The 12,470-nt window shown below is 41.3% G+C and overlaps 1 protein-coding gene across 1 annotated transcript in view; it reads left to right on the forward strand.

Moving 5' to 3' along the window:
• Positions 1-12,470, forward strand: part of LOC126095633 (A disintegrin and metalloproteinase with thrombospondin motifs 12-like) — a 318,265-nt gene that overhangs the window by 191,774 nt on the left and 114,021 nt on the right. Inside the window, exon 8 of the mRNA XM_049910397.1 lies at positions 7,131-7,220. Within this exon, the coding sequence (XP_049766354.1) occupies positions 7,131-7,220 (90 nt within the window). The remainder of the gene's footprint in view (positions 1-7,130; positions 7,221-12,470) is intronic.

The raw sequence follows: 12,470 nt of genomic DNA on the forward strand, positions 1-12,470 counted from the left end.
TTGACAGATGTGAAAATTACCAAACTATCAGTTTAATAAGTCACAGCTGCAAAATACTAACGCGAATTCTTTACAGACGAATGGAAAAACTGGTAGAAGCCGACCTCGGCACAGATCATTTTGGATTCTGCAGAAATGTTGGAACACGCGAGCCAATACTGACCCTACGACTAATCTTAGAAAATAAATTAAGGAAAGGCAAACCTACATTTCTAGCATTTGTAGACTTAGAGAAAGCTTTTGACAATGTTGACTGGAATGCTCTCTTTCAAATTCTAAAGGTGGCAGGGGTAAAATACTGGGAGCGAAGGGCTATTTGCAATTTGTACAGAAACCAGATGGCAGTTATAAGAGTAGATGGGCATGAAAGGGAAGCACTGGTTGGGAAGGCAGTGAGACAGGGTTGTAGTCTACCCCGGATGTTATTCAATCTGTGTATTGAGCCAGCAGTAAAGGAAACAAAAGAAAAATTCGGTGTAGGTCTTAAAGTCCATGGAGAAGAAATAAAAACATTGAGGTTTGCCGATGACATTGTAATTCTGTCAGAGACAGCAAAGGACTTGGAAGAGCAGTTGAACGGAATGGACAGTGTCTTGAAAGGATGATATAAGATGAACATCAACAAAAGCAAAACGAGGATAATGGAATGTAGTCGACTTAAATGGGGTGATGCTGAGGGAATTAGATTAAGAAGTGAGACACTTAAAGTAGTAAAGGAGTTTTGCTATTTGGGGAGCAAAATAACCAACGATGGTTGAAGTAGAGAGGATATAAAATGTAGACTGGCAACGGCAAGGAAAGCGTTTCTGAAGAAGAGAAATTTGTTAACATCGAGTATAGATTTAAGTGTCAGGAAGTCGTTTCTGAAAGTATTTGGAGTGTAGCCATGCATGGAAGTGAAACATGGACGATAAATAGTTTGGACAAGAAAAGAATAGAAGCTTTCGAAATGTGGTGCTACAGAAGAATGCTGAAGATTATATGGGTAGATCACATAACTAATGAGGATGTATTGTATAGAATTGGGGAGGAGAGGAGTTTGTGGCACAACTTGACAAGAAGAAGGGACCGGTTGGTAGGACATGTTCTGAGACATCAAGGGATCACAAATTTAGCATTGGAGGGCAGCAGGGAGGATAAAAATCGTAGAGGGAGACCAAGAGATGAATACACTAAGCAGATTCAGAAGGATGTAGGGTGCAGTAAGTACTGGGAGATGAAGAAGCTTGCACAGGATAGAGTAGCATGGAGAGCTGCATCAAACCAGTCTCAGGACTGAAGACAACAACAACAACAAATACTAGACAAGATTACCTGTACATATCACCTTATACCTGACATCCCAGTCTAGTCTCAGTAATTAAAGCCGCCTCCAACTAACATTGTGTGATCTAGGTGTTTGCTGAATGAAGACTTTCTTTGAATGATACTAAAACTGTCACTGTGGATTTCATGGCCAGTAAAAACCTCCAATAATTAACTTGAGTTCACCTAGATCTGTTACACGCATCTGGATAACTTTACAGATTTAACTTCGATCTTGACAGACGTAATATTTTTGTTGACTACAGTAAAGACCCCCACCCCAACTATGATCTCTTATCTGCCTTTTTGATGTATTTCAATGCCTTTTGATGCCTCGTTTTCTGCTTTGGGTGTGTAGTAAAATCTGGAATTTTGTTATGAATCCTTCAACAATTTACAGTTAAAATTTTGACATTCAATGTGTCTTTACTTTGTGCCTCATGTGATTTCACTCTCTGTGTATCTACTGGTGAACACTCATCAGAGGACCTAAAACTACCACCTAGCCTAAAAAGAAAAACTATGAGGACTCTACAAGTACTTCCTTTGTGTAGTGCACCACTGACCTATCAGTGGGAATCCTACAATTCTCCATTCCATAACACTGGTCTGTAAATCTCAGCCAAGACCATCACAGAATCGACGGAACCTTTGGTTGAACCCCGCCACTTGACTCAAACCCAAAGGAGCCCAGTCAATTCTGGGAATAATGCTGCAAATTGTGAGTTCTGCTCACATCCTGCACTTGAAGCCAGATGTCTTTAACACTTCTGCCAGCTGCACACGTAATCTGAGGATGGTCTCAGAACCCAAGCAATAGACATCACTGGTGCCAAAGTGAGCCACACGTTGCAGAGAACTGCACACTGTATGCTCGATAGCTGCAGTCAGGGCCTCCTCTACACCTTGGATGAGGCCCATTGGCAGACATACCAAGTGCAAACTGGATTTCTTTCCGGTCCTGAATACTATTTCCCCAAGGGAATCCATAATACATCTCATATTGGAGCTCCTGATAACTAGAAAATCCATCCCTTTGTGTGTCTGCTCAGAACCTGCTGAAGGAGTGGCCACCTGTCCACTCACAGGGTGAATGGAAGAGCCCAGACACACTGCCTCGAGCAACGTGAATGTGTTACGACCCACCACTCACCCTGCAGTGAGGATGGATCTACCACATTGGGTACACTGCAAGGTAGGCAAAACAGTCAACACCTGAGATGTTCCTTGTAGCCCATCAGATACTCTGCCACCTGTACACCCCGAGGCCAGCTCCTCCTGCGTCCAAGCAGAGCATGCACACATCCTACCCATACTAGTACTAACCAGAATTAGTTACAAAAGCTCACAGAGAGGGCTAAATAAATAACTTCATTATATAGATAAAAAATCTACTCACCAAGCGGCGGCAGAACACACACATAAAAGACTGTTGTGATTGGCAAGCTTTCAGAGCCAGTGGCTCCTTCTTCAGGCACAAGAGTTGAGGGGGGAGGGAAGAAGGATGAAGGAAAAGGACTGGAGAGGTCTAGGAAAAGGGGCAGATTTCTGGAAAGTCACCTTGAACTCCAGGTCGGGGGAGACCTACCGTACGGGATGAGAATGAAAGACCTTTCTTGGAAGACAGGGTACTACTAAAACATTGTGCATGAGTTGTTAAGAATGAAAAGCTAAGTGCATTGTATGTAACAGAGGTGGGAGGAGGATGGTTAAAAATAGACCGGAAAGACAATGAAAGATATAGAAAACTAAAATGGAGTGAAGTAAAGAGTAGTTACAGTGAAGAAAAGCTGAGACGCAAGAAATTAATGTAAATTAAGGCCAGGTGGGTGGCAAGAACCAAGGACATATCGTAGTGCTGGTTCCCACCTGCAGTTCTCAGAAACTGGTGTCTGGGGGAAGAAACAGGCACCAAGGTCACGGATGTCATGTTGTATAGCATGCTCTGCAACAGGGTACTGCGAGTTGCCAGTATACACCCTCTGCCTATGCCCATTCATCCTAATTGATAATTTGGTGGTAGTCATGTCAATGCAGAGAGCTGAACAGTGTTTACATAATAACTGGTACATGATGTGTCGTTTCACAGGTGGCTCTCCCTTTGATACTGTATGTTTTGTCAGTTACAGGGCTATTATAGATGGTGGTAGGGGGGTGCATAGGGCAAGTCTTGCAGCGCGAATGGTCACAAGGGTAGGAGCCATAGTGTAGGAAGATGGATGCAGAAGGAGCGTAGGATCTGACAAGAATATTGTGGAGATTGGGAGGGCAACAGAAAGCTATTCTAGGTGCAGAGCGCAAAATTTCAGACAGAATGGATCTCATTTCAGGGCATGATTATAGGAAGTCATGGTCCTGACAAAGTAGCTGATTGACACATTCCAGACCAGTATAATACTGAGTCACCAATGGTGTGCTCCAAAGCTGTTTTGTGGAAAATCAGCAGTACCAGGTCTGGATGTGATAGCCCGGGAAACCTGCTAGTTAACTAGGTTGGTGGAGTAATTATGTGCAGTGAAGGCTGAAGTGAAAGTGCTGGTGTATTGCTGTAAAGAGTCTGCATCCTAGCAAATATGTTTGCCACGGATGCCAAGGCTCTATGGGAGGGAATGTTTGACATGGACATATTGTCAAAATGTAAGTACTGTTGTTTGTTGGTAGGTTTAATGTGGATGGAAGTGTGTTGCTGGCCTTTGGTGAGGACAAGATCAACATCAAAGAAAGTGGCATGGGATTTGGAATAGGACCATGTGAAATTTAATTGGGAGAAGGTATTAAGAGATTCCAGGAATTTTAGCAGGTCAGCCTCACCATGAGTCCATATCATAAAGATGTCATCAATGTATCGAATCCAAACCAGGGGCTGATGACTTATGGATCTCAGGAAAGCCCCTCCAAGTGACCTATGAAAATGTTGGCATAGGAACAAGCCATCCTGCTTCCCATGGCCATACCCCTTATCTGTTTCTATGTCTGCCCCTCAAAGGTGAAGTATTTGTTAGTAAGTATAAAGTTGTTTAAGGTGAGTGGGAAGAATGTCATAGGTTTGGAATCAGGTGGGTGCTGACTGAGGAAATGTTCAGCAAGAGACAGACCATATATGTGGGGGATGTTGGTATAGAGAGAGGTGACATCAATGGTGACAAGCAAGGGGTGTGGTGGGAGTGGGACAGACATGGATTTCAGACAATTTAGGAAATGGTTGGTATCTTTGATGTAGGAGGGCAGTCTTTGTACTAAGTGTTGCAGGTGTTGATCCACTAAGGCAGATATACATTCTATGGGTGCTTTGAAGCCAGCAACTATAGGACAGCCAGTATGATCTTTGTTGTTGTTTTGTTGTGGATCTTAGGAAGAAGGTAAAAGGTGGGGGTGCATGGTTTGGGTGGGGTGAGAATTTCTACGAATTGAGGTGTTAGTCTTCATGAGTAGCCTGAGGTTTCCTTCTCATCCCATACAGTAAGTCTCCCCTGACCTGTGGTTCTGGGTGACTTTCCTGAAATTACCCCTTTTCCTCGACCTCTCCAGTCCTTTTCCGTCACCCTTCTTCCCTCCTTTTCAACCCTACTGCCTGAAGAAGGAGCCACTGGCTCTGAAAGCTTGCCAATCACAACAGTCTTTTATGTGTGTGTTCTGCTGCCGCCTTGGTGAGTAAATTTTCTATCTATACAATCAAATAATTTTATCAATAGTTGATTGTTTTCATTGTTGTAAATAACTTGATACCCTCCTGATCTGTTGGAGGCTGATGCCTTATCTAGTTGTGTTGCTGGCCATTCAAAAGAAGTTACAGCTGTGCTATGGACTGCTCAAAGCTACTCTTTACAGTTACTGAAATATTATATTGCATCTCTCAAATACAAAAACACACAAGGAATTTAAGAATTAAACCATCAAAAACACAGTAAGAGCTAAATATGTAACTTGCTGCTGTGCTTGTGAGCCACAAGTGGCAGCTGGGAAATGATCAGTTGATGGCTGTTAAAAACAAACAAATGAGAACTGTGGTACAGACTGCACAAACCAACACTTTCTAGTTAACCAAAATGCGAGATTACACCTCTTAAATACAAAAACATACAAGGCATTTAAGAGAATTAAACTAAAAATAAGTAAATAAAAAATATGTGACTTGCTGCCCTGCTGGCATTGATTGAAACATGAGTACTGCTGTAATACAACTGCCAATCACTCTCACACTGCCAAAAAGTAAATGCTAACTGCTATATGATGATAAATGCTTTACCATTGACCCATAAGAATCAGCTTCCTCCTTTGGTTCCCATTGTGCAAAAACTAAAAACACCAGTTAAACTCGAGACAACCTGGAAGTCACTTCTCCCACACTGGTGCGCGCCCCTCGTGTGTGTGTGTGTGTGTGTGTGTGTGTGTGTGTGTGTGTGTGTGTGTGCGTGTGTGTGTGTGGAAGCAAGTCATTTTCCGTGTTGTTCATTCAGAAGCAACACTGTATTGTTCAAAATCATCTAAGGACTCTGAATAAGGTTTTAAAGTACACAGTGTTACATTCATAGTAGTACATCATTGTATGCCTCAAACAAATTGTAAGACAAATTGCAAAATTGTTTGTAGAGTTTGGGAGGAAATAATATAAATCTAAAACTAATATAAACTGTGATAAAATATTATCATATTAAACAATGACATATCCAGGATGGAACAATGGCAATATTACGCAAAGTGTAGATTGCTACTCATCATGTAGCAGAGATGCTAATTTTCAGAGAGGCACTACAAAAAGACTGTCAAACAAGTAACCTTTTGGACAAAAAGGCCTTCATCAGAATTAACACACACACACACACACACACACACACACACACACACACACACACACACACACATACACACACTCATGACCACAGTCTGTGGCTGCCAAGGCCAGACTGTGAGCAGCAGTGCACATTGGGAGAGTCTGGGTGGTGGGGATAAGGAGGAGGCTGGGGTCGGGAGGAGGAGGGGTGGCGGGATAGGGATGGGGGACAGTGAAGTGCTGCTTGAGTGGACATAAAGGGATGAGGTAGAGAGAGGGTAGGGCATCTAGGTGGAGTCAGGAGGTTAGACAGCGAGGATGGGTAGGAGGGAAAGGAAAAAGAGAGGAGTAAAAAGACGGTGGGTGCATTGGTGAAATAGAGTTCTGTGTAGTGGTGGAATGGGAACAGAGAATGGGATAGGTGTGTAAAGGACAATGACCAATGAAGGTTGAGGCCAGGAGGGTTACACGAACGTAGGACATATTGCAGGGAGAGTTCCCACCTGCACAATACAGAAAAGCTGGTGTTGATAGGAAGGATCTGCTCCCTCCTCTGTCTAACCTCACGACTGCACCTAGCTGCCCTACCCTCTCTCCATCTTGTCTCTGTATGCTACCACAAACAACACTTTACCATCCTCCATCTCTACCATGTGCTCCCTCCCTCCTTACCCCCACCACTCAGCCTCCTCCTTACGCCCACCATCGAGACTTCTTCTCTTTTCACCCACTGCTGCTCGTAGTCTGGCCTCGGCAGCCAGAGAGTGTGGTCATGTGTGTGTGAGCTGCGTTTGCATGTTTGTGTGTGTGTGTGTGTGTGTGTGTGTGTGTGTGTGTGTGTGTGTGTGTATTGTCTAATTCTGATGAAGGCCTTTTTGGCGGAAAGGTTACTTGTTTGACAGTCTATGTGGCGAGTAGCAATCTATCCTTTTCAGAATGTTGTCATATTAGTTATACAAACTAACAAATGGTTATATTTAACTAAAAATATGAACCTTGAAAATAAATTATATATAGTGCAATGAAAGGTAGAGCTGTAATTTAATTCTTGCAGGTATGTGAGAGGCTGTGGTGTCAAGTGGGTCCTTTGTGTTCTACAATCTTGAGACCAGCTGCACCAGGCACATCCTGTGGCTGGAACATGGTGAGTTCATTTAGTGCACCATAAAGGATGTAAATGTTAGGCTCTAGCTAATGACTCTTAAAAATTCATGTTCTCTATAACAGAAACACTCAGTGAAGGCATTTTTTATTTCTATTTGAGTACTATTGATTTTCAGCTTCTTATTGAAAGTAATTTGTTAAATACTTATATTGTGACGGGCATAACATCATTGTGCAATGTGTATTGGAATTTACTGTACCCCTAGATCAAAATAGATGACTTCCTCATGACAGCTATGAATACAGCAGATCTGTTTGTGCACACAGATATTTATGTGTCTCCATGTCATCCTTCAAGACTTGCAAAGGATCTCATGAGTTATGCTTTCAAAGGCTTCCTTAACACTTCGGTGCAATACTTTGTACCGGTAAGTTTTGTACTGATTTTGAGACATAGGGAATTCTGTCATTCCCAGTAATAAATTGTCTGGCATGGTAAGGTCTGTGATTCCTGGTCGTCATTTCAATGGGGCTTAAGGTATTGCTGAACCATGCCTAATCTAGCGGTCTTGAAATTGTTCATGGAGGAAATCATACACCTGGATGCTGTAACAGGGCATGACCCACAATTCCCTTGTTTTTGATGGGAGGTACTAACTAGATTTTCTATGTGTCCAAATAAAAATTTTCTTTTGCATACCCATACAAATAACGTGGTCCAAACAGATATCATGATCATTGTATGCATTACATTTTGTAAATTTCCAATATTTGCTTGAGGCAGTTGCTTGACATCGTCAGCTGGTGGCTGCTCATTACTGCTAGCAAATAGCAACTTTCTGTGTCCACAATGTGACAGTCTTGTTATGAAGGCCACTTTTGAAAGTCCTATGCCTCCTTATCGAGACTGCCACGGTGTGGATGCCAGCCAACAAACCGTGGAATGTGACAGCTCACTGCTCCACCTCTTTTTCAAATTATTCATTCACAAATATCAGTCTAAATCATTTAAGTTTCAAATATTTTTTTAAGGTGGTCAAGTATTGTTGACAATGGTTCTTAAAGGTTAGTTTCCTTTTGTGAATGGATTTCATTTGTGACTAGTTGAGTGACGGTGGCATGTTTCCTCTCATGTACCCTTCTTTTTGAAATTGTTGAAAAGAAAAATGTTTCTCCCAATCAAGCAGAATTTCTTTATAAGGTGGGATTTTGCCAAAGTGATCTTTAAATGCTTGGCCAAAAGCTTAAATGTTTAGGAGTCTTTCCATTGTGCCCAGATGTGACTTCAACACTTCCTTTATGTGTTGCATAAGAAGGGATCATAAAGTTGTGACCCTTGAGTGGAAATACAGTGCGTATTTAATGCTCTTATGTACTGGAATATAAATGTAAGCTCCATCCACAGGCCATGGTGGGCCCATCAGTATGACCGACCGCTGTGTCATCCTCCACCAATGGCATCACTGGATGCAGTATGGAGGGCCATGGGGTCAACACACCACTAACACAGCCATTGCCAGTTTTTATTACCTTGAGCCATTACTACTCAGTTAAGTAGCTCCTCAATTGGCACCACAAGGCTGAGTACATCCTCTTACAGTGCTCCTATCTAGGAAATATCCCTGGCAGGACTGGGAATCAAAGCTGGGTCCTTCACAGGGCAGTCAGTCATGCTAAACCTCTCAGCTACTTAGGTGGACTTATACAGTGGAAGTACAGTGTTTTTTATAATATTGCTGTAGAGAAAAGAAGCAAGGTAGTTGCAGTGGTACATTGTCCTTTGTGCAGTTATTTATCATTTACCCTTTTACAAGGGAAATCAGCAAAGGAAATCTTTGGGGAAATATAGGTTGTGTATAGCGAAAATAGTGCAACAACATATAAGATTATGAAAAAGAATAAAGGAATGTTTCGTTGTAATCATGCAGATCCACCAAGAAGTAATTGTCTGCCTCTGATGGAGAAACTAAGGATCATCATGAAGGCAGAAGCTTTGTTTTTTCTGGTAAATTCATTACCATACAAGTGGTTGGTATGAAACATAGGATCAGTGCTCAAGATCCTGCATGATCTACTGCACATGGCAAAATAGTTGGCCCGAAGAGTCCATAGTTTGTTAATGTCCATTGAAAGGGAGCATCACATGACACATACATTGGAAATGATGAGAATATGCAGAAATAAGGAAGACAATTTGTCCTGCCATGGATTCACCATTTCATCATAGAAATGAATGAGGAGAAGAAAACAATGGAAGTACATGGATTCCCTCCCACCAAATAAGATAAAGACACAGTCCTCTCCCAGGAAGAGTCTGTCTTTTATCAAGAAGTCATCCTCACCAACTATATGAAAAGGAGTCTGCTCAATATTGCACAGTGTAAAAATTTTCTGACCAGCCAAGAACCTGAGATTATGCAGACAAGAAGAGGAATGACTGTAGAAGATGTGTGACTCTTGCACAACAGTGCTCATACTCACACTGCTCAAGGACATGTGCCTCTTTGTTCGTGCTGAGTCTACAGAATCTTACCACATTTATTTACCAGATGTGCCACCCAGAATTTTTTTCCCACTATCTAAAGCTAAAGGAACCAATTTGTCGATGGGGATGATGTGATTATTGTGGTGGAAAACATATTCCAAGGACAAACTGAGCACTTTTACAGTCATGACATATGAGATGTAAAATATCACTGGAAAATGAAATTTTACAAAATCCTATACAGAGAAAGACTAATAAACACACAAAGGTCAAGTATTTCAATTTTTTTTTGTATCCAAAGATATGAACTTTATATAGACAGCCCTCGAATCTCAAGTGCTTTGAAGAGACCTTTCCAGCATGTGTGATTAGAAATTCCATAGATCATTCTTGCATCACATTTCTGTGATATAAAAGTTAATTGTGATTGACTTATATTTACAACATAATTCTTAAAGAGGTGCTCATGCATAAGTAGGGTCCAGAAACTGATGTGTGTGTATATATATATACCTAAAAACAAAGATGATGTGACTTACCAAATGAAAGTGCTGGCAGGTCGACAGACACACAAACGAACACAAACATACACACAAAATTCAAGCTTTCGCAACGAACTGTTGCCTCATCAGGAAAGAGGGAAGGAAAGGGAAAGACAAAAGGATGTGGGTTTTAAGGGAGAGGGAAAGGAGTCATTCCAGTCCCGGGAGTGGAAAGACTTACCTTAGGGGGAAAAAGGGACGGGTATATACTCGCACACACACACATATCCATCCACACATATACAGACACAAGCAGACATATTTAAAGACAAAGATATATATATATATATATATATATATATATATATATATATATATATATATATATATATACCTAAAAACAAAGATGATGTGACTTACCAAATGAAAGTGCTGGCAGGTCGACAGACACACAAACGAACACAAACATACACACAAAATTCAAGCTTTCACAACGAACTGTTGCCTCATCAGGAAAGAGGGAAGGAGAGGGAAAGACGAAAGGATGTGGGTTTTAAGGGAGAGGGAAAGGAGTCATTCCAGTCCCGGGAGTGGAAAGACTTACCTTAGGGGGAAAAAGGGACGGGTATATACTCGCACACACACACACACACACATATCCATCCACACATATACAGACACAAGCAGACATATTTAAAGACAAAGAGTTTGTCTTTAAATATGTCTGCTTGTGTCTGTATATGTGTGGATGGATATGTGTGTGTGTGCGAGTATATACCCGTCCCTTTTTCCCCCTAAGGTAAGTCTTTCCACTCCCGGGACTGGAATGACTCCTTTCCCTCTCCCTTAAAACCCACATCCTTTCGTCTTTCCCTCTCCTTCCCTCTTTCCTGATGAGGCAACAGTTTGTTGCGAAAGCTTGAATTTTGTGTGTATGTTTGTGTTCGTTTGTCTGTCTGTCGACCTGCCAGCACTTTCATTTGGTAAGTCACATCATCTTTGTTTTTAGGTATATTTTTCCTTCGTGGAATGTTTCCTTCTATTATATATATATATATATATTTTTTTTTTTTTTTTGCGAGAAGGGGGTGGGGGTGCTTCCTTCAGGACCATCACTTTTTTTAATACAAATTTCATTAGTGAGTTTTACTCCCAACATACTATTTAAAGAGATACTGATGTGTAAGTATGGTCCTGAATCTGAAAATATTGAATACAACATTCATTGTGAAATTGTGAAAAGCTGCATCTACTACAAAACTTAAATTTTGGTTTAAGGTTAACTGAAAAATTTAAAGCATTTATGGTATCTGGTAGAAGCCTGCATAAAAAAAAAAAATTACACACACACACAGTTTAGTGGCAAAGAAACCGGTATAGGTATGCATATTCAAATACAGAGACAAATACAGAGATATGTAAACAGACAGAATACATAACTGCAGTTGGCAAAGCCTGTATAAGACAACAAGTGTCTGGTGCAGTTGTTAGATTCGTTACTGCTGCTACAATGGCATGTTATCATGATTTAAGTAAGTTTGAACATGGTGTTGTAGTCGACAAATGAGCAGTGGGACTCAGCATCTCCGAGGCAGTGATGAATCAGCGATTTTCTCATACAACCATTTCATTAGTGTACCGTGAATATCAGGAATCTGATAAAAAAATCAAATCTCCTACATTGCTGCAGCCAAAAAAAGATCCTGCAAGAATGGGACCAATGACGACTGAAGAGAATCATTCAGTGTTGCAGAAGTGCAACCCTTCCACAAATTACTGCAGATTTCAATGCTGGGCCATCAATGAGTGTCAGCATGTGAACCATTCAATGAAACATCATTGATATGGGCTTTCGGAGCTGAAGGCCCACTCGTGTACCCTTGATGACTGCACAACACAAAGCATTATGCCTCGCCTGGGCCCGTCAACACCGAAATTTGACTATTGATGAGTGGAAACATGTTGCTTGGTCGGAGAAGCCTTGTTTCAAATTGTATCGAGTGGATCGATGTGCACGCGTATGGAAACAACCTCATGAATCCATGGACCCTGCATGTCAGCAGGGGACTGTGCAAGCTGTGCGTTGTTATTGGTTGAGTTTGGACTTCATTATTAGAAGTGCATCAAACATGGTTTCTGAACAGTTCATTAGTATTATTCAAAGTTCCATCTATATAGGTTAAGAATATGTTTGAAGCCAATGTTCCTCTGTTATGAGTTTCATTTTAATCCTGTAATGCAGTTTGCAGTATAAGTTCTTACATACAGGAAATGAAATTCCAGCACTACCAATAAATAACATATTAAAGTACAAGAAACGACG

This window comes from Schistocerca cancellata, chromosome 8, assembly GCF_023864275.1.
Source record: "Schistocerca cancellata isolate TAMUIC-IGC-003103 chromosome 8, iqSchCanc2.1, whole genome shotgun sequence".
NCBI classification, from domain to species: Eukaryota; Metazoa; Arthropoda; class Insecta; order Orthoptera; family Acrididae; genus Schistocerca; species Schistocerca cancellata.